The sequence below is a fragment of the Ambystoma mexicanum genome, chromosome 4q (assembly GCF_040938575.1).
Source record: "Ambystoma mexicanum isolate Mex_15411 chromosome 4q, UKY_AmexF1_1, whole genome shotgun sequence".
Classification (NCBI taxonomy): Eukaryota; Metazoa; Chordata; class Amphibia; order Caudata; family Ambystomatidae; genus Ambystoma; species Ambystoma mexicanum.
In genome coordinates this window covers 1,005,048,398-1,005,072,159 of record NC_090928.1, presented here as the reverse complement: position 1 = coordinate 1,005,072,159, position 23,762 = coordinate 1,005,048,398, and the positions used below count along the sequence as shown (strand labels likewise).

At 46.4% G+C, this 23,762-nt stretch overlaps 1 protein-coding gene across 2 annotated transcripts in view; it reads right to left on the bottom strand.

The window, feature by feature from the left end:
* KCTD3 (potassium channel tetramerization domain containing 3) overlaps positions 1-23,762 on the bottom strand; it is a 529,442-nt gene that overhangs the window by 444,528 nt on the left and 61,152 nt on the right. For both annotated transcript variants that reach the window (XM_069608570.1, XM_069608569.1), the window contains exons 2-3: positions 18,558-18,611; positions 10,347-10,392 (exon numbers count right to left, since the gene is read on the bottom strand). In XM_069608570.1, the coding sequence (XP_069464671.1) occupies positions 10,347-10,392; positions 18,558-18,611 (100 nt within the window). The remainder of the gene's footprint in view (positions 1-10,346; positions 10,393-18,557; positions 18,612-23,762) is intronic.

Genomic DNA, 23,762 nt, shown 5'->3' with positions numbered 1-23,762 from the left:
AACCTTTGTTTAGACCATGTTGGTGTTCGTCCTTCGGACACCTCGAAAACACTCAAATACTTGCTAGTAAACACTAGATCTTTGATGAAGCACTTGACTGAAGTCGCTAACTTCTTGGTTGAGCACAATATTGGCATTTGTGCTATAACAGAGTACTGGTTACATGAAGCAGCGGGCCCGCTTGACCCTTGCCCTTCCCCAGGATTATAGGATCTTAAGAGCACATAGGTCATCCCGGAAGGGATGTTACCTTCCGTGAATCTCTGAACATCTGCCTTATTAGCACAACGGGTATCGCTGACTGTGAAACCTTGCATGCAAAGATGTTGATTGACCCCAATACGACACTGAATACGCTCCTGATATATCGTCATCCTTACCGCATGCAGGATTTTCTAATCCTATTTATTGATCAATTTCATCATCATTGAAACCACAATCTAAGGTGCTTGAATTTGGGGTTTAACGACGCTGATGACTCCTTAGCAAGATCCGTGAAAGCAATCTTGGAGGGTCTGAATTTCAACACAACAAGCAACCACCACATACTGGTGGTAGAACCCTAGACTGGGTGGCCTCCCATGGATTAATATTAGACAACATTAAAGTGAATCCTTGACCGTGGTCTGACCATTTCTTCATCCTTTTTCAGTTGCCCAGGATAACGTCTCCTGAAAGAAAGAAATGCCCCGGTGAAGACCTTGTGTCGCAATCTGCGTAAACTAGCTCTCTCCTCTTTGCGCCCACTCTTCGCCCCCATAGTGGACAATTGATCCTGCGTCAAAACTTGCATCAGCCTATGGCAATATGATGTCCTTGGCAGTTAACAGCTTGGCACCATTAAAACAAAGGCTGGTAAAGACACAACCGTCTTAACTATGGTATTCCTTGGACATCCATAAATAAACATTTCTGAAAGATAAGGGGTTTCAAAAAATCCCTCTTTGTAGAGGATAAGGACTGTTACATGTCAGCAGTCAAGACCCATAAACTGGCTCTCTCTGATGCGAAGAAATTGTTCTACGAGAAAAGAATTAAGGGTGGCCTCTTCAAACTCAAAGGAGACGTTCACGATCCTAAAAGAACTAGCAAATCCGTGCCCGCCTTCTTCCTCGCTTACAAAAGATGCAAATTGGTGTCTGGGCATTGAAAACTCTATGCGACTCAAGATGGAGAATATCAAAATTGATATTTCTGCTCATTTGAATTCCTTGCTGCATAATAATACTCCCATGTTGAGTACAGAAAAAGAAACTGCGCATTAGCCTCACTTTCTGAAGTGACTGATGTTGTAGTCCTATAAACATTGGAAAAATTGAAGCGGACCAATTGTAAGGGTGACATCTGCCCTGCGGCCATTGTCAAATCTTGTGCTAGTCTTCTTGCCCCTATTATTACTAAATTTGTCAACCTATCTTTCACAGAAAGTTATGGATTTTCTCGGAGGATAGCTCATAGGCTTTGGAAGCAAGACGACGCACAGCAACACAGGTTCGATGCCCAGGTCCACGCTTAGAAACCTCTGGGTATTAAGCGCATTATAAATAAACTATTATATATATATATATATATATTACATATATTTTCCCACTTCTATCAAACATGCTTGGATCTCCCCCTTGCTAAAAAAAAAAACCTCCATGGATCCAATCTTGGCTGGCAACTATCGGCCCATAACCAACACACCATTCCTTTTGAAAATTCTGGACAAGATTGCTCACCAACAAATCCAAGATTTTCTAGGCCCAAGCCATCAGAATACAGAATCTACCTTGTTGGACCTGGAAACAAATATCTTACAACATCCTGATGAAGGACAGACCTCTCTTCTGAACCGGACTGCAGCATTTGATCTGGTTAATCACGCCACATTAGTCACCAGGCTTTAAGAATCCACTGCTTTTTCCGCATGAAGCTTCAAGCTGGGTTCTGTCTTTGTTGTCCGATCGAATGGCCAGAGTGTATTGTGACGAGACGACTGCAGAAGGCTTTGTGCTTCCCTGTGGTGTTCCACAGGGATCATATATGTCCCCTATGCTTTTTAACATCTTCACTCTGCCTTCGTTTGAAATGTTGGAATCGGAAGGAATAATCTACACAAAGTATGAAGATGACAGCCAGTGTCTTATTCACGTTACGGGTAATTATGCGGATGACTCCATGACGATCAATACCACCTACAACCATATTGACGGGTGGATGCTACTTAATGGTTTAGCGCTTGAAAATTCTAAAACTGAAATTATGATTGTGGGCACTGCACATAGGCTTCACAATTTGGACCCTTCATACCAATTCTTCAAAGTGGCTGAATTCTTTCTTAAATCTCTACCAAACGTCAAGACCATAGGTGTTATCCTGGATCAAGATCTGAGAATGAAAGCTCATGTTAGCCATCTTGCTCAATGCTCCCCTTACTATCTTAAGCTTGAATCTGTCCTTTTCCTAACCTGAGCTGCTGTGCCACTCTGGCTTGTGCCATATTGGGTCACGCTTGGATTACTGTTCAAGCCCACTGCAAGGCCTGGGTCAGGGGCAACGTAATTGCCTTCTTGTGGTTCAGAACAATGATATCTGATTGGTTTGTGGACTGCACAAATCTGATCGTGTATCTGTGGCTAGGAAGTCTCTGCATTGAAACACTTGTGTATAGGCGTGTTACAAATGCCATATCATATCATTGGCTTCCGATTGGTAAACAAATCATCTTTTGTACCCCCTCCATCGCGCACTGCTGCCTTTTTGGAAAGAGTCCTGTCTACCTTTCCTCTCTGCTGGGATGGCTCCCAGTTAGAAGTACATTACGGTTCAACAATTCCGGCCTACTACTGATTCCAAAGGCTAAACTCTGTATTGTGCTGGAAGGATGTTTTCCAATAACAGCTACTCGCCTTTGGAATGCATTGCTACCAGACCTAAGGTCCTGCTCCTCTCTGGTGTCCTTTAAACGCAGACTTAAGACCTTCCTGTTTGAATTAATTGTATCTTTCAAATAACTCACTCCTAATGGCAAGCCCTTTTTGTGTTCCTGGCTGTGCTTCTAAGCCCAAGCACTTTGTTCCAGTGCGTTATAAATAAAATAAATTAAAATAAATAAAAAATAAACAAGGTTTAATTTCACGGAAAATACAAATAGGTGACAGCAAATAACTGCTGCCACGGAGCGCTCTGACAAAAAACAGCATGAGCAATACGTTTTAAAGGTACACAGCGTCATAAATGACATACATTACATAGGTTACAAATCCAGATAGCTGGTTGGTGTGACACTATACACATATAACTTGCTCCCTACAGGATACCAGGTGATTGGTCCCAGCAACCTCTGTACGTCTTCTTCCATGTGGGGATCTTCGTCTTACGTCATCGGGTACACAAGGCTCTAATTGGCCATTTTAGCTCTACAAGTCATTACAGTTCACCTGGTACCAAGGACATGAGCGAGGTGGATACTCTTGAGGTTGTGATAACTTTCTCAGAACTATGTGAACCCCTGCTCCAATCCAAGAAACGTTGGCACCTCCACACTTTCCCACCCGCAGCATACATGTGTTACCTTCTCCCCTGGCACCTCGCAGCACAAATCACATGAACTAATGGTGGGGGCAGCCTGCCCCGGCTCTCTCATCTTTTTGATTGATTGGTCACTTTACAGTTTAATGGCCAGGGGTATTGGGCTGGTCAGTGTACATAAATGTTTGTGTCCGGGGATTGGGGGGCTTTGGGGCCTCGGGTCGCGATAACTTATTCATCTGACCAGTGAAGGTTTGACGCGACTCTCTGTCACTCTACAATACCTTCACAAAACCGCTCTTTGACCTCCTTGATTCAATCAGCATATCGTATACAACTATGCCGATGATACTCAGATTCTCTGCCTATCAGGCAACTACCCTCAAGACTCTGCAAAGTAAAATTCACCTAACCATTCAAGCCTGGATGCCTGCCAACTTTCTGAGTCTAAACGATGAAAAAAGCAAACTCTTACTCGTCGACCATCCCTCAGTCCAAAAACACCTGAATCACCAATATCCGCCCTCTCAATAGATGGAATATCCATTCAAGTCTCCCAGTCAGTGAAGACACTGGGAGTCCACTTATACACCTCCCTACCACTTAAACGAAAGTCAACACCATCTCCTCCTCTGCTGCCCACACAATTCAACGTATTAATGCCTGTAGACACTTCCTTTATGCCGACAGCCACCTCACCATCGCACGTGCAGTCGTGGGCTCGAGACTAGACTACTGCGACATCTTCTTCACCAGCACAACCGAGCGCAACATGCACAAATTGAAATAATCCGGAACAATGCTCTCCGCTCAGCACTGAACATCCCCAAGCGTGATCACATTACTTTGGTTAGGAGAAAGGTACACTGGCTTCCTATTCAAGAACGGAGTACCTTCAAGGCAATGTCAATTACTCACAAATGCCTCTCCAACATGACTCAACGTACCTCATTCAAATATTCACCAGAGCCCAATCCCCAAGCCCGACCAGATCCGCCTACACCAACCGACTCATCCTGAGAAAATGTAGACTCAAAGGTAGACTCACCAGAGTTGGTGGATCTAGATTCCCAGTCACCATGGGAAAACTTTGGAATGCACTCGGCACTGTGCAGAGAGCAGAGCAATCATATTGGACCTTCTCGAAATGTCTTAAAAACATGCCTCTTTAAGAAATTAATTGCACCAATGCTCGCACATATACCCTGTGTGGAACTTACTTCTGACCGTCATGCAACCTTGAACGCAACTAGCGCCTTTATACCCTTGGGTTTATTGCACAATACAAATGTAAAAATAAATAAATAGTTCTTTAGACGGGACTGAGGCTTTGTAAACCACTGAAAACTTCCAAATTCCGTGCACTGACCAGACAAATATAATGCCTTGTTTCATATTTTTCAAAATATATAAAATTAGTAAAATATACTAAGTATCCAGTTAATTCATTCAGCAGGAATGTTTCTGCTGTCTAAACTGACGTTACGTGTTTTTATGTGCTTCAAGATCAATTAATGTAGCTTTGACACAATAATGTGTGATTTTGAGATTGCCCTGTAGATAGCGATTGAGACCAGAAGATTGAGAACTATCCCGTCGCCTTGTACGCAAAACATTGCGGTAAGGGATAGCGGCCACCGGTAACGAGACCTGTGGCGGTGATCCCTTACCGCCATACTCCGAGTTCCCTTTGCGCCCTCGCCCTTAACGCCTGCTTTGAGCAGTTAAAGTCGAGGGCGCAAAGGGGCCTCCAAGCCAATAACGGTGACCGTAATGAACGGTCACCGTTATTTGCATCTTCCCCATTCCCATTGAGCCCTATGGGGGCTCATTTGGGAATGGGGAAGAGCCTTGGTGAATGGGGAATTACCGCCCCGCCAACCTTGGAATGGGGCGGTAATTCCGCCATCCACCAAGGCGCTGCCGGTCCGGGTACGGCGTCAACCAAGGCGTTAATAGCGCCATTGGTCAGCGCCGTACTCGGAATGAGGCCCCATTGACCTCGACAAATAAGATACTACTAAATCGTGTACACTGACTGGGCAGCGCACAACTGAAATACCCCGTTTTTTTATTTTATCAAATATATTAAAATTAGAAAAATAAACGTATCCAGTGCATTCCTTGAACGGGAATGTTTCTGCTGTTAAGTGTGAAGTTAAGGGCCGTTATGCGCTGCCAATGAAGCTTTTACCCAACCATGTGTGAATTTTAACATTGGCCACTAGATGACGCTGGAGACCAAAGATTGAGAACCGAGACCATTTTTTTTCCTATCCTATAGCACATTCAATCTTTTTGTATCGCGTATATTCAAATTAAAAACTCTTACCGGCAATTTCCTTTAATGAAATAATGATTCGAAATGTGCACAATTGAAAGTGCATGTTGCGTTCCACTCATTGGCAGAGACAAAACTGAAACACCTCAACAACGCATGTCAATTCTGGTGCAGTAAATAATAGCGCCTTGCCTCCGCGATTTGGAATAGGTTGCCCCATTTCCCGCACTGCCCTCCCACGGATGAATGTAGGTTTTTCCTGCGTGTTAATAGAATTCGTTTTGCAGCAGCGTCCTTTCAGTTCATGGCCACTTCGCTTTAGTGTTGTCAGCAGGCAGGGAGGAACGGTGGATGCAATGCTGCTTTCCCACGTTTCACTTCGCATGAGTCGCGCTCCTGGTTTTGGAGTGAAGATTCTGCGGGAGCGGCCGGGATGGGTTAGTGGTGCTTGCCCGTTGGGTCACATCCTTCTGCCACCTATGCCGGCTGATGGGGCCATCCATACACCGCTGGGCAGGGCTATGGCGGCTTACAGTTGCCAATAGCATCGCATTACACCGCCAGGTGGCCTCCTTTATTGACGACTGTGCAGGACATCATCCCCTGTAGTGCCCACACGCCGCCCCGTGTGACCTCTTAGACCACACGCATGATGTCACACTACACCGTCTTCCTATGGAGCGCCTAAGCCCCTGCACTGCGAGAAGTGGTGTCTGCGCGCGGCGTGATGGGTTCTGCCCGGTGTCCACGTGTGTCTGTATCAGAGCCTTGTGCGGCGTGAGTCCGTGGACGTTCATTATTGACAGGTCTCCTGTCTGTCAAGGGGTTTGCAACAATTAAATATTAAATCGCTTTTTTGGGGGGGTTTGACCAATTTTATTACTAAATTAGCAACACTTAGTACTCACCGATGCTCTTTATTAATGGAGCTGGAGAGTATTCTTTTAATGCGCCATAATGTGTCTGCTTTTTCTTCCAAATAGACCAACTGGGTTTAATAACAATCACGCCCCTGTTGTGTTGTGTAGAAGTTCAATTATTGCTTTGTACAAATTGCACCCACAGAATAAACGTGCAGACTAGGTCCAATGTGACATGCTGGTGACTCCCTTTAAAATAAGGTGCACGGTCCATTTGGATTGGTTTGGAATTGGCTCTCAAAACAAAATTCAACATGTGCCTCGGGGTGAAAATGTTTTTCCGCAGCGGTTTCCTTTCTCGTGCCCTGGGGGAGCTGTGGGCACACTTGCGTCCCCTGTGATGGGGTTGACCTCCTAACCAGTGAAAGGCGGTGGTAAGCTACAGTTGCTAACTGGCGAATTCCACTTGGTATTTGCTACATAGGTTCACTGAATGTGTGCGTTTTATTAACAGGCTAACCATAACAAACAGTCAAGTAAAGTATTTTGAGTGAATGTTAAATGTTTCTATTACAGAAGTTTGATCATACCAGTGCTTAACATTTATTTTTACATATGTGGCAACAACATGCGTCCATGTCCAATTCCGGCGCAGCGAACATACCCACAGGCCTGCCCCTTTCTGGTGCATGACTTTGGCTGTGTCTGGGGTAGGGCAAACATACCAATATAACTGACTAGGCCTTTTCTCTGGCCAGACACTGTGCACAGAGCCCAGGGCGCAGCAAACATACCCACAGGCCTGCCCCTTCCTGGTGCATGCCTTTGCTGTGTCTGGGGTAGGGCAAACATAGCAATATAACTGACTAGGCCTTTTCTTTGGCCAGACACTGTGCATAGAGCCCAGGGCGCAGCAAACATACCCAGAGTGGCCACTGAGCCTTGACTGCGGATGGCGCAATGCAGTGCACACTGTGCCTGGTGAATTACCTTCTTCCAGGCTCCAGGCAGAGTTAACACTTCCACAACAAACATGACCACAGTGGACTTTACCTGTGGCTATGCCAGTGGCCACTGTGACGGGGGCATGGCTGAAAACAGCTGCAGCCCCCACAATCCTCACCAATCTTTTATTTTAATGTATTTATGTTATTTATTTGATTTGCTTATATACAGAAAGGAACAATGCTCTTTTGATCACAAAGGAACGTACAATAAGAAATCAGAATTGGTGGCAAGCAGTGAGCTTCTTACAATGGGATGAGATTGAGAGACATCCTGACCAGGTTGTGGAGCGGACTAAAGGGAACAGTCACCGGGGACAATACATGGGTGGACGGACTTCCATAGATTAAGGACAACCAACAGACATTTTTAAGTGCAGATAGGCGGTACAGCCAGGTGCATTAGGGATGTGACCATGAGGAAGTGCTAGAGTGGAGGCAGAGGAAGTAAGGGACAGAGGCAGGAGGCAGATGGCAGATTGGTAGAGAGGGTAACTCTGAGGCGAGGAGGTAGGCTTTTAGTTTAATTAAGACAATTTCAGGAAGAGGACCATTTCAACAGGTCTAGGTCAGGTCAGCTGGATCAATGGATCCATCACCAAATCTCTGGAGTCTATCACAAAATCCAACTTTGATAAAAATAGTAAACAGCCAAACCTCTAATGTTCTCCCTAACGCTCCCCAGGGTCGGAGTGCATTCCACAGGGCTGTTATGTGTCCATTTTCAATAGGAATATAAGCCACAATACACAGATAGCAAGGCCATGATAGGATATGATTGGTTATTTATATTGTGCTTAATACCAAGAGGTTTCTAAGCGCAGACCCGGGAATCGACCCTGTGTTGCTCCGTGTTGTCTTGCTTCCAAGGCGAGCACGTTGCCCCTGAGCTATCTCCCCCGAGACCAGGCCATGCAAATCAATTCAAACTAACTTTACCGATTCAAAAATGTTTTCTTATCCGAAACACGCAAATTGTGCATTACTGTCATCTGGGTTATTCGACTAGTCCACTGACCCAATTTAACCGATCAGATTACACCATCAATTTAACTAGCATGCCACGACGCCTTGCAAATCATGAATACCATGGCTGTAGGGCCAACACAAAAGTACACGTTGCTCGTTTACCAATCGAAGAAAGCTTGCTGCGTGGTAGATTTGTGTACAGTTCAAAATTAACTTACATGCATATCCTCTTCCAAACGACATCACCAAGTGATTTTACACGTAATTTCTCCTTTGCACGAATTGATATGTCATTTATAACATGTTTCTTGGCGTGAAAAGTTGGTACATTTGCAATACTGGATTGAGACACACACACACACACACACACACACACACATGTGCATCTGAAAAAAGTACTACAAATGTGTTTGTGAAGAAAATAGTACGAATTTTTTAATTTTAATCTTTCCAGTTCCTTAATCAATGTTGTTGAATATTTCTGTATTCGATTCAGCGATACGGGCAGACATGCTGGACACTGTCCGCTTTATCAATGTTTACCAGCAGATCTCTTTCAATTTCCCTAAATTCTAACTTTTAAAACCATGCTTTGCACTGGGCTCCTAAGGGAATGCATTTCAACTTGCTTGGAAAGCCAGATGCGTGTCAGTAAAGAGTTGCGAGTTTTAAGAGGGTTTCCAACCATGTCCAATCTGAGGGACAGGGCCATCCATGTTCTGCCAATGAAACGCAGACAGTCATGTTAAAGTCGGCCAGATGCGCAGGTGACAAGCTCCAAGGAGTTCAGATATTTGGGAACAAAAACAGTAAGATTTGGAGTGTGGTGTAATTCAGTTCATAGTGCCTACAGGCGGCATGGACATGTGTGTACTATCGAGCATGCTTTCAAATGCTAATCGTTTTATCAGTGGTAGCAAGCCTTTAAAACAATGTTCTAAGGGCGTCTGTGCTCTGGGAACTGACTGAGCATGTGCGCAGGCAACCTTACCCTAAGACCCAGCTAACACGGAGCGCGTGCCGGGAAGGGCTACCTCAGGACAGACCACATCAGCCTGACTGATGTCACAGGGATGCCGGGAAGGGCTATCTCAGGACATACCACATCAGCCTGACTGATGTCACAGGGATGCCGGGAAGGGCTATCTCAGGACAGACCACATCAGCCTGACTGATGTCACAGGGATGCCATCCTCACATCCACATCCTGAGGCTGTTGGAATCAGTATACATGGTTCAATGTTTAAAACATTTTAATGTCGGGGTGGGTGTTTTGAAAAACGAAATGTGCACCAAGCTCGGTGTGTATTGTGTACTACATGATTAAGACACGCAACCAGTTTATCACAGCCATATATGTCAAGTATAAAGGTCTGTGGTCATTCCTATGTTCCCAAAAAGCTCTTTGATTTTACGCAAAGGTGTCTGGATTTCTGATGTAGGGATATGTCAAAATAGTGCAATGACTGTTCAATAAGGCAAGTGTAACATTCTTACCATTACTGAATTGTATGCACCAATGGCTGGGGTGGCTCTAGAAAACGTGTGAAACTGACAAAGACTCTCACCCAAATAGAAATAGACAGAGTGAGAGAGAGAGAGAGAGAGAGAGAGAGAGAGAGGAAGAAAGAGAGAGCGCAGAGGTAATGAGGGGGCAGTGCTAGATCAGTGTATGATACGCCGGGTACAGCTAGAGTTGTGCTCAACCAACATACTTACAGCTCCAGTTTCATCCCGTAGTGTTGAAATTCGTCCACTCAACAAGCTGAAAAACATAAAAGGGTTTTAACTATTTATTTGAACAACCATTTAGACGCATTCTTTGTTCGTTTATCTGGCAATGATATCAGGCTATTCCTGAAAATGATCCCAGCAAAAAACTACAACATCTAGAGTAAAGGAAACGTCTAATCACACAAATGCAAAAGATCCAGACACAACATCAACTTCTCAAATGTGAGGAAAATTGGAACATAAAAAGATGTTGATCCTTAACAAGCTGTGACGAAATGCCCTGCATGACACCGCTGATGGATGGTGGGGTGCCCAATGGGGCCAGTTGTGGGTACAAGGGTCAGCACGGGGAAAAGCTTAGGGATGGGTCCACCATGCCACGCACAGAAGGTTATCACACAGTAATTCTAGCTACGCCAGGCCCTTAAGCATTGGAGCTGGACGCAGCGGTGCGCTCAACTCTCGCTCTCATTGGTCCTGAAATTGCACCTGGAGGAAGGGCACCTGAGCTAGACCAAGGGATCACAGAGGCATTTAGCTAGACCCTATTGGACAGTCATGAAGGGAAAGAGGGGCTGGGGAACTCCAATATGGCAGACCCCAAGGCTGGGGAGGAAAGGGTCATGGAGTTCAGGAGGAGATTGAAACAGAGGTCAAGGAGAAGGGCTCAGAAGAGTGGAGGGAATAAGACACTCAAAGGGGTGAACGAGATGCACAGGGGTGAAATAAGAGGGCAATCAAGAACAAAAACCGAAATACCTGAAATATTGTAAGTTTGGTGCCCAAAGAAGGTAATGGAGGTGCACAAAGGGGTGAAGAAGCTGAGATTGGGGTGGGTGGGTGCGGTAATAGGGAACTAGAGAATCTGAATTACTCAAGAGAGATGCCCAAATGAGTGAAGGAGGGGCCCAAAGGAGTCAGAAGAAGAGAGGGCTAGTAGGGAGCTAGAGAATCTGGATTACTCTAATGGAGCTGCCCAAATGAGTGAAGAAGGGGCTCGAAGGGGTAAAGAAGATGGGGGAGGGGGCTATTAGGGAGCTAGAGAGTCTGAATGACTCTAATGTAGATGCCCAAATGAGTGAAGGAGGGGCCCAAAGGAGTGAGAAGAAGAAAAGCCAAGTAGGAAGCTAGAGAATCCGAATTGCTCTAAGGCTGGTGCCCAAAGTGGTGAAGGAGGTGCCCAAGGGGGTGAAGGAGGTGCCCAAGGAGGTGAAGAAGATGGAGGGATATTAGTCTAAATTGCTCTAAAGGAGGTGTACACAAGAAAGCAGAAGGAAAGAGACAGCACATTATTGGAGACCCTGAATGGTTCTAGGGCTAGTGCCCAAAGGGGTGAAGGAGGTGGTGAGAACAAGCAGCTGACGTGAGAAATTAATGAGAGAAAATACGAAACAACAAAGGAAAGTGAAACAGAGCCAGTAGAGAAAGTGTTAAAGGGAAGAGGAGCGCAGACACTTCATAAAGGTGAAAGAGGAGGGGACGGAAAGAATTGAGGGGGAAATATTGGGTAGCCTCAAGGAGTCAGTGTAAAGAACTGAAGACAGGACTTCAACGACTAGGAAAAGACAACGGGAGGTGGCAGTACAGAGAGATGTGTAGAGGAATTAAATTAAAGAGATGTTAACAGACCCAAGAGCAAGCAATATACTTCTAGGAAGACGGGTACCCTGGTGAGAAGTTTTGCGGGTAGCCAGACATTTTATCGCAAACATTACAGAGTGGTACATAACAGAGCGGACAATAACACTGAAAAGATTAAATAAATATATAAAGGGTAGTGGGTAAGGGGTTAAAATGGGTCAGGATGGGGTGGCATTATAAGGGTGGAAAATCAGGGGGCTTGGGGTGTATAGACCCGATTAAATGTACCACTCTATAATGTCGATCGGTAAAAATCACATATAACAGTTTTGTGTGAGCGATTCTTGGGGTGAGAACGGGAGGAGGGATTGGTGTAGGTGGTTGAAGGAGTGGAAGGAACCCTGACAGAGGAAGGAAGTGAGGGACCAATGAAAGAGAATTCTCCTGTCATCCTGTGGCCCCAATCCATCTGAAAGGCCCGCCACACAGCCCCCTTTGTATAATCCACCAACAGTAACATATGGGACCTCGAGCCAACGAGAAAAGACCCTGAGAACTGTGGGGAACAGGCTGCTGGAACCCTTAAACCAGGGACTGAAACCTCAGGAGAAGAGAACCCAAGAACCGCGAGGAAAAGGGTGCAGGAACCTCTTAGAACCCGGACTGTAAGTTTATGATTTATTGCGTGTATTTGCCAGGGGGAGACCTGGCCCCAGACATACTGAGCACTGGCAGAATCTTTGTTGGAACACTTCACTTTAGCGATATGGTGCATTGGTGTGCATCACCTTTAGTGAAGGGGCCTGCAATATTTCTGGTCAGTGTATTGCACTGAATGAGCAAACATTTCAAAAGAAGAATTGAAAGGCAGGGGAGGGGACATCCCGGAGTTGGGGATTGGGATGGGAGAGGGATCGAGGGCAGGCGAGGAGAGCGGGAGGGACCAGAGGTTGGGGACCATTGTCGGGACAGAGACAGGAGGGATGCTAGGGCTAGGTAGAGGTGCAAGGCATTTAACGCAAGGGAAGGGTGTACGGGAGGAGACCAATGTAACAAGGGAGATATGAGGAGGAGATGGACTCTGGGGGGAGGGGTAGCAAGTTGCACACGTACTGATAGCGTGAGCATTCAAGTGGGCAACACATAACGTGAGGGGACTTAACTCCCCACTCAAACGAAAGAAATTAGAGGGCTCACGAGGAAGTCAGGTCCTGACATTTTGGCACTTCAGGAGATGCATCTTGTGTGGTCCGATCAAGCGAGACTGAGATTAGGGGGGAAATGTATGGATTTGCCAGGCTTCAGGACCAAACAAGACATGCAGAGTGGCCGGGGCTTTTCTCGACACGTTGGACTTTTGGGAAGGAGCCACGAAGGCTGAGAAAGGGGGCAGATTCGTAGTGTTGGTTGGAGAGGTTGCAGGGATCCCATAAACAGTAGCTACTCTATATGCCCTTAACACAGGGCAGGAAAGGTTTTTGAGGGAACTTCTGGACACGCTGGAAGGGTTCGCTGGAGGCCACATGAAACTGCTGGGCAATTTCAATCTAAAATGGCCTCAGGAGCTGGACAGGGACACAAAGGGGTCGACCCATTGGGGCGAGGTGGCGTCCAAGCCGTGGAGGGACAGGTTCGACACTTTGGGCTTTAGGGATGTCTGGAGTGGGATGTCTGGAGTGGGCTGCACGTGTACAGGGAGGGTGTCACCCTTTTCTCCACAGTACATGGCTCACAATCACGTATTGGCTATATTGGGGTCTCGGGCCCCCTTCTGGGGAAAGTGACGGAGGTAGAGGTGGATCCCCTCGGCATTGCAGACCACACAGTGGTCTCAAAGGTTCTCCCCCTCACTGGGCGTAAGGTGGCACCGCAGCACTGGACGCTACCTGGAGAACGGCTGAGAGACCCAAGCGAATAATATCAGGGATTTTGTGTTTTACCTAAACGCGGTGGAGACTACCAGGTGGGATACGTTCAAAGCAACGCTGAGGGGAGAGTTCAAAGCGGCCAAGGTGGCAAGAGAAAAGCGCTTAAGCTTGAGGCATAACTGGAGGCCGAGGTAGATGCACTCAAGAAATTCATGGCAGGTGCGCCAACTAGATGGGCCGTGACGAAGTATCGGTAGGCAGTGGGTCAGCTTAATGTCTTTAGAACTACAAAGGCAGAGAGATCCCCATTATTTGTATGGCTGTGATTCTACGCCAAAGCCAACACGGTGGACAAGTTACTGGCGCGATTATTGAGGGGGGCATCAGCTAGCAACACTAACGTCAATACTAAATGATCAAGGGTTGCAGCACTCTCAGGGAGGAGATCCAGGAAGTCTTTGCCAATACTACGGGGAGCTGTACCACTCTCAGACCCTACCGGGGAAAATGCATGAGGAATATATCAATGTGGTACAACTTCCTAAAGTGGGAGAAGAGGCTAGGGAAGCATTGGGAAGGGAGATAACAGGAGGAGGTAAGGACAGTTATTTCTACGATCCCCCCAATAAGTCACCTAGGCCGGATGGGTATACCGCTGCTTTTTACTACCCCATCTGAAAAGGCAATCACTTTCGAGAATCGGGTCGATCTCGGCATCAATGGAGGAGGCAGAAATCATTCCCAAACCAAATAAAGACTCCACCAGGTGCAGCTCCTGTAGGCCAATTGCGTTAATCAATATTGACGCCAAAATCTATACCAAAATCCTAGCCAATAGATTGGTAGGCTCCTGTCACATTTTATTCACCCGGACCAATCAGGGTTTGTGATGGGGCGACCGCCATTCGATAATATCAGGCGCATTGCACACCTGGTGGAAAAGGTCAGTCTCTCCCTCGACGCTCAGAAGGGTTTCGACCGGATATAATGGTAATTCATGTTTAAGGGGATGAGGGGGATGGGTTTGGATGTGGATTTCATCCATATGGTTCAGACGAATTATAATACCCCCACAGCTCGTAGCTCCATCAATGGGTGTTTATCCAGGCGCTTCAGTCTGAGTAGAGGGACCAAACAAGGCTGCCCAGTATCCCCCCTGCTCTACACCATCTACTTAAGAGCCATTTCTACAATTTCTGCGGGTGTCGAAAGAGGTACATAGGAAACCTTTCGGAGGGGTCCCGCAGAAAGCAACAGCATTTGCAGACGACATGTTGCTTGCACTCACCAAACCAGTGGAGTCGGTAGGGGCATTTAGGAGGGCGCTAACAGAGTTCGGGGGGGGGGTCTAAGGCCTGAGGATCAACATTTCTAAATCGGAACTGCTCAACCTTACGGCGAGTTGTAGAGAGGTTAAGGACCTGAAGGCAGCCTCACCATTTATCTGGGCTCCAGGGGGGACCTGATACCGGGGAATAAACATAACACCTCAGCTCCAATTACCCATCTATATTGGCATCCATAAAAGTGAACCTTACTAAGTGGAAAAATCTAAGAATCTACTGGCTGGCCAGAATAGCGCCAGTCAAGATGGTCACGCTTCCTCGATTGTTGTACCTCTTTCAGGCTCTGCCGCTGGCGGGACCAATAGCTTTTTTCAGGACCTGTGGAAAATAACTTGCCAGTTCATCTGAGAAGAACGTGCCCGCAGCATAATTGCAACTTTTTTGATGTCCCCAGACGGGAGGGTGGACTGATACTCCCTAACTTCCAGCAATGCTATGAGGCAACCCAGATCTGCATCATAAGGGAGTGGCTCTCGGGCAGCAGGGGGAAAGTATGGGTGTCAATGGACTGGGCGGTGTTCAGAAGGGACCTGCGAGAAGTTCTGCAGCACCCGAGTCTGCACAGGCCTCAGCATCTGTATTTCAGCACCATAACAAAGCTAGTGGCTGACACATGGGACCACTTAGCTAGGAAGTATGGGAACACAACAATCCAGACTTTATCATCTGAGCGCCTGGATATACACCTTGGAGGTGAAATAGGAGACCACAGCCTTTCAACTGCTTTGGGCATTGAGACACAGTGCTTGCACCAAAAAAAGTGCAGAGCATGAAAACACATGTATGGGAGCAAGCAACTTACCCAAACAGGGAGTCAACACCCCTTTGTTATGAGTAAAGTCCTGATGAAGATGACCTAAACAAGATACGGTTATGAAACCGGTCGACCTCGATATAGCATGAGCTGGTCTCATGCATTTTTACGATCTGTGTACAGAATAAACGGGCATAGACTGAATTAAATCAATTAGACCTGTGCTTCACACCAGGTCTCACATAAGACTACCGTCTGTACATTTTTAGATGTTGTAAGAGGACCTTAGAGTTAAGGTGTCCTATATGTATTGTGTGTTATTAGTACAAGTTGTTCTTTTCTAGTGGCTGGCACTACATTGGCCAATAAAGTTACATACACTGTTGTGCAGATATAGCTCTAGAAAATTCTAAGCACCAGGCATTATCTAATGTAAAATGCCTATTTTTTCTGAAACACTTGGGACTGATTCTCAATTGTTCATATTGTGATTGTATCAATAGGCAGAAGGTGATTTCCATCCTTTTCCTCTCGGCTGTTGATAAGTGGTGCATTTTCCGATGTTGGGAATAGCCCACTGAGATACAGAAATTTTTATTGCTATGTGTGATAGATGCAATGAACATACATATAAAATATATTGAAAAGAACGATTCTTCTACAGACCGTGATTGTGTGTGACCATACACAACATCCTCCACGCCTCTGTCCTTCCACACCTCTCTCTCTCCCGCACACAAACACACACAAACATACACACAGTCTGCAGCACTCTCACATGCGCACCATCTATCACCAACACCTTAAAGCAAATTCACATACACCGATTCATCTCTTACAAATATTCCAGCACTTGTGTGTGTGTGTGTGTGTGTGTATACACCGTTACATTGCTTAGCCGCTCACACACGCAGTCTCACACACCTTCAAGTGCATTTCCAAGCAGCATTCTCTAGCATCTAAAAATATAATAAGCAATACACAAACACCCGCCAGCATGAATACATAAAGACACTCTTTGCTACGTACAAGCCCTATAGCACTTACACATTTAGGAACCCTTCAGCATTCAAAAGCACACTCTTCATAACTAGTATCCCAGGGCGACAGCTAGGAAATGAAGGTTGATGTGATTGTGCAGTCTGCATTTCCTTTACCACTGCAATAAAAGGTAGGGGCTGTAGACAGAGGGAAAGGGAAATGGGTTGTGGTTGGAGAGACATAGGCGATTGTGACATGGAGGGTGGATGCCATCTGTTGTGGATACAGTGTCTCTTACTGCCATACCCAGAATGATTTAAGTAGCAATTCTGCCCTTTTTGGGCATAGGAGTTAGGTTAGTATAATGTTATGTTAAAGGATATAAATACAGCACACTATCACCACCTGTGTGGTCCCATGGCGCTCTGGCGGATCAGAAAAGCAAGAGGGTATGGTATGTTAGTAGGACTGAGCGGGAGAAAGGCGCAAGAGAGCTGTGATGTGCTGTTGGCAGCTTCAGTTTGGTTTACACCGTTTGCTGAGCGTAGGTGTGATTTTTCAGTCGGCAGTTGTCATGTGGTGTTGTGCAAGGCTATGTGTGGTTTGTTTCGTTGTTGCAGTGAAGTGCGTGCGGTTTGTTGTGCTGTATAGGTATGACTGTGTTTGGTTTGCAGTTTGAGAGATGCAAGCAGAGGGATGAGATTTTTAGTGCGTTGGTTAGTGGTGACGCTCCATCGTAACCCCTCCGCTTTCGCCAACCTGTGGCATGCACCCCGGCCAGTGTTGTGCATTGTGGTGTGCTATGGGGTGGGGGTTGTCCCTCCTATATTTTGTGCAGAGATGTTGGTTGGGAGCAGGCTATTTTGTGGAGTAAAGGTGTACAGCTAAGTCCACATGAAACCTGGTGCCAACAGATTGGTAAACTCAAATCAAGAATCAAACTCTGCCTGCCCATTCTGAATATGAAGCGAGTGCAGTGCTCACTAATCGCGTTGACATAACAAGCAGAATAAATGCAATCCTTCCCGTAGAAATACATATGCATAAAGGAGCAGTAGATGAGACAAACATATTTATCAATGATAAAATCATGGTGCATGCAATATACCTTGGATCAAATCACTATTGGACACAATGGGCCTCATTACACGGTAGGCGGTAAGGGTTTACCGGTACCGGTATTTTACCGGTAAATCCTTACCGCCTTACTACGAGGTCCCTTTGCGGGTTGGGGAATTTAACGCCTGCTTTTTGCAGGCGTTAAAAATCCAATCCGCAAAGGGACCAGGGAGCTAATTACGGTACCGCAATTTGCGGTACCATAATTAGCGCCTTCCCCATTCCCTTTATGCCCTATGGGGCAAAAATGGGAATGGGGAAGGGCAATGGAGGAAGGAGGAATTACCACCTTCCCAACCTTGGAATAGGGCGGTAATTCCCCTTTCCTCCAAGGCAGTACCGGTAAATTACCGGCATGAACCATGGCGCTAATAGCACCATGGTTTACCGCCTACCGTGTAATGAGGCCCAATGACTAAAGGTCAATTTAAATGTGCAGTGGCATTTCACGAAGTACACGTTGGACTGCCGGCTCGTGGGCGCTCAATATTGCTTTACAGCCAAGGGAACACACTCATGTGCAAATTAAACGGCTCAAATAAATTACCTAGAGAAAAAGGAATCTGGTATCCACATCAGCGTCTGTCTTGAGGTACTGAATCTGCCGGAACAAACACAGAACCAGAAAGGTTAACTTAAAACAATCATTATACGGGAATTGCTCTGTAAGAACGGAGAGCTGAGGGCCAATAGTCCATTTAAAACCGCAAGCTCGGCTGCAAGCCGGTGCACTTTGTATGTACACAAGTCAACTTGCTTGACTCGTACACACAGAACAATGACCATGAACAGTAGCAGCAGTAAGCAGAAGACACTGAACAACATGTTTTATAGAAACACTGTGAAGATCGCCGAGTGATGCATGGCATACATGTGTTTGTTTATTGTGACATGGTTTACAGAAAACCTTACACCAAATAAAAAAAGCAGACATAAAAACACAATACCACAATAAAAAAAAACCTGTACAGCTATCAAACTAATACCATTCCTTAGCACAGTCATCAAATCAGATTTAAAATGTCGTTTATAAATTGACCCATGGCGATGAACAGAGACAGATTCTCGCCCCACTCTAGTCGAGACCATAAAAAAGCCTTTGAAAATGCATAGTTAAAACTGCCCACTTCTTTACAAAATGCTTTTTTCCTCAAATTACCGAAGGCTTGGCAATCCATAACACCTGGTGACTTACATAAACGACACTCCACTCACTTCAACAAATTCCCCTCCCACACAAAATCCCCCCCACCTCCCGGTTTCCAAATTCTTGGTTCTTTTTTGTATGGAACTGATTCAACCTAAAGCGTAAGTCAGTGGCGTAACACAAAATGTGGGAGCCCCCCTGTGAGCCATGCTGATGGGGCCCCCCAACTCGGCAACAAATCACTGGTCATGCCACATTCTGGCCCGGCATAGATTATCACACTTGCAAAATACGCACACACGTGCTGCTGAAGGATATGCCACACCCTGCACTAGGAGAAAGATATAAATGTGTTTTGATGCGATATGCAGCACATTTTCTGAGAAAAATTGGCTAAAAAGCCAGAGTGGTTGCAATTGTTTTGTAGGGTAACACCAATCCAATAGATGCAAGTCAACAGTGCAGAGGAACATTAATGCTTTGCTATTAAAATGCCATGCCACAATGAAAACATGTCCAACTGGCTGCACAATGTAGACCAGTGTAGACACTTAATAACATTACAGTAAAGCATGCCAGGCCACATTAAGACATACTTAGACTGGTTGCACCAAAATGCCAGTCGAAGCAATAACACTCATCAAGAAGAGAACACACATTCAAGCCTGTGGCCTCTAACAACACGGCCAAGCTCTTTAAAATCTGCAAGGACCTGGTCAAGCCTGTTGCGGCCTTTACCTCTCCTGTTCCCTCCCAGGAACACTGTATGGCTTTGTCATCTCACTTCTCCGCTAAAACTCAGGACGTCCTGTCCTCCATCTCCTCTTCCTCCTTTCTCCTCTTTCTCTCTGACAACACATGACGAGGTTTCTAGATAAGTCTGATCTATGAAAGTGCCATCCAAACAGGTGCTCCCCTGCTCCTCCAGAACCATAAAGGACCATATTGACACCCTTGCTTCAGCTTTGCCCGATTTCTGTAATCACTTGTTTGCCATTGGAACGTTCCCCTCTCCCCTTTAGCACTCCCTTGTGCACCCACTCCTCAAGAAGCCATCTGCCAATCCTGCCTGCCCAGCAAACTATCACCCAATCTCCATCACTCCTTTCCTGTGAAAACTGTTGTAAAAGTTGTCCATCTCCCAGCATACTCTCCACACAGAATCTGTTGGTTGTCTCCATGACCTTCAGTCTGGCTTCAGAGCTTCCAGAGGCATGGAAACTGTTCTCCTGAACACCTGTGAAGATCTGCTCTCTAACCTTGATTCCAGCATTCCTTCTGTCCTCATCCTCCTTGATCTTTCCTCTGCTTTCGACACGGGCAACCATGCAATCCTGATCAATGGACTCCATGAGAAACTGGGCATCATGGATCAGGCCCTTGAGTGGCTGACGTCCTTCCTCTTGGACAGCCCCTCCCAGGTCCATCTTGGTCCCTTTCTCTCTGCTCCATCTTCTCACCCTTGTTTTTCAACTTCTACTTGGCCCCCTTGGCCCACCTGAACTCTACCTTCGCCTCTAACTTTCAGTGTTATGCGGATGACACTCCACTTTCCTTCAGGCTCCCCTCAGACTCCTCTCTTTTCTCGCTCATTCCTGACTGTCTATCCGCGATTCAGGATTGGTGTGCCTCCAACGATCTCTGCCTTAATGTCAGTAAGATGGAGATCCTTCTCATTTGGACTCATGCCCCTGCTTTCCCCTCTCTCACTCTGGCCACCCACCTTTGGCCCTCTTCCTTTGCCTTCCTTTGAGGCAAACAACCTTGGTGTCATCTTTGACTCCACTCTCTCTTTCTCTCCTCAAATCTCGGATGTTGCCAAGAAGTCCCACTACCAGCTGCCCTTCCTCAAAGGGAATCTTCCCTTTCTCACTTTCCCCTAGAAGCTCACTGCCTCCAGAGCCCTGATTCTATCTAGGCTGGAGTACTGCAACAGCCTCTTTCTCAATCTGCCTTCCTCTACTCTCCACCCTCTGCAACTAATCCAGAACAGGACTGCAAGACTTATACTTGACCTCAAGCACAGGGATCGTATTTCTCCAGCCCTGAAATCTCTCCTCTGGCTCCCAGTTGCTGCAAGGATCAAGTTCAAGACCCTTTGCATTGTCCACAAGGCTTTCTGGCCCGGGGCCCGCACTTCATCAAACGCTCTCTTCCAAATGATCTTCCTTCTCAAGCCCTTCGCTCAGCTACCTACAACTCTCTAAGGGTTAGATGCTTCTCCAGGCTGAGAGTGGGGGGTAGATCTCTCCCCTCTGCAGGTGCCTCCCTGCCCCTCTCACACTTGAGCCGTACCACCTGAAGTTCCAGAAGCAGCTCAAAACATTCCTCTTCTCCTCTGCTTTCTCTCTCTCTCCCTCCCCTGCTGGCCTACCCGACCTACCTGTCTGCTGTACCGACTGGTTGCTTGGCTACCCTCAGAGTCTCACTGTGTCCAGACTCTTTCTTGATCAGTCATCCTTGCACTGCCTCTGAGCCTACCACGCACTTAGGGGCTTTAACTGTACCCCTACAGTCCCTTGTTCTCCTTGCACTACCCAGAGCCCTGCTGCCCATGCTGCACTTACTCAGAGCATTGCTGCTCTGTTTTTCCCTCCCCTCTTCCTTGCACTTCCCCCCCCTCCCTTTCCCCTTGCACTTCTCATTCTCGCACTTGAACGATCTGAATGACACATACCCTAGTAAGATCGTTTGTCTTATCCTTCCTCTTCCCTCCCTTGTCTTGTCGCACCTAGAAACACTTGTGTACAGGCGCATTATAAATGACATATCATATCATTTGATCACGGATGCCCAGAAAAATATACAATACTGCAGTAAGAAATGGCTAGACTGGCAGCACCCAAATGACAGTCTAGCCAGGTAATTCACTTAGCAGGACTGTTTTATCAGAAATGCCCAGTTAAAATAGTCGTACCAAACTGAGAAATGACTAGACTGGCTGCACCAAAACGCCTCTCTAGCCACTAATACCACAAATCATGCCTGCTTAGCCTGGACATGGACAGCCATTATGATTTGTTGCACAATCCCGCCCACCCACAAACATCCCCTCTGCCTCCCACCCAAACCCCAACCTCCAAAATCAGCTCCTTGGCTAGCACATCCCTCTTCCTTGTCCCAGAGCTTACTTATGAGGCTCTTTGCCTCATAGGTAAGTACTGGGATGTGGAAGAGTGGGACTAGGAGTAATGAAGATTATAGGTAGCTAAGTCAGGCCTTAACTCCATGTACCTCTACCTCATCCCAGTACTTGTGTATGAGGCAGAGTTCCTTATACACAAGTACTTTCTCATACACACTGGGACAAGGAATAATAGGGCTAGGAGTAATGAGTAATCAAGGCATTAAACACAAGTATTGGTGCAACACCATTGAGTTGACTGGGATTCAGCACCCCCCGCCCCCTGAAATTTTGGGCTATGTTGACTCGACCTGGCTGACCTTCAGAGCAGTTGCCAGACAGAACAGGACACAGATGTTAAATGGCACCTGGATTTCGCTGTTAACAAGAGCCCAGCAATTACTAACAAAGCATTTCACTGTTAGTACCTGCATTCAAATGCCACATTTTTTAGGCAATTGAAATCACCATGTGGGTTTAATACGTGCATGCCAGGGGATTGATTGGAAGGGTAGAGAGGGAAGAGGAGACCACTCATTCTCGCAGCAGTCCATAAGTGGGTGCTTCAACCTTAAAGGAGAAAGACTTAACTGCTTGTAACATTGAAGCTGCACTAGAATAGTCTCATTAAAATGTGTTAAGAAATTAGATCCCCCCAAACAAATAAGTTTGGCCCTCCCCCACGTCCCATGAAGTTAGCTCCTCTGCCAACATTTGAAGCATTAGGCCCCTGAAATGTATCTTTTGTTGCGCCCCTGGATGCAAGCACACACACCAATCACCATATAAACACACGCACACCCAGCCATAGAGTCATCCATACATTTAAGTGTGCATTCTTTCGACATACAGGCACACCCAGGCAGCCATCTGTATATTTAAGTGTGCACACTTTCACCATACAGGAAAACACACCCAGGCAGCCATCCATACATTTAAGTGTGCACCCTTTTACCACACACTCACACAGGCAGCCACCCGTACATTTAAGTGTGCACCCGGTCACCATACACTCACACACACACACACACACACACGTCATCGGGTTGAGGGGAGCCCTAATACTTCAAAAATAAATTGGGCCTCATTACAAATATGCCAGTTTAGAAACAACGGTGCCGGTAAGCTTACCGGCACTGTTGTTTCCGGACCGGCATATTACAGCTCTGAGGGCGGTTGCCGTCCCGCCCGCCAGGTCAGACCTTCACAGAAGCACCGGCACCATTATTAACGGCACCATCATTAATGGTACCAGTGTTTCCGTGGTCCCCTTTCCCCATGGAAATGGGGACTTCCCATACTGCTGGGGTTGTAATCCCCTGGTGTTACCAGGAAGTCGTGCACCAGTAAATCATCACGGGTCCGGCGGAAACCTGCCAGTAGCAATGGCACAGTTACTGCCAAAGCCGTAATGAGGCCCATTGTTTCTTCGTGAAGTCACTCTGACTTCATAAAGAAAGTATTTCTGTTAAGGACTGAAC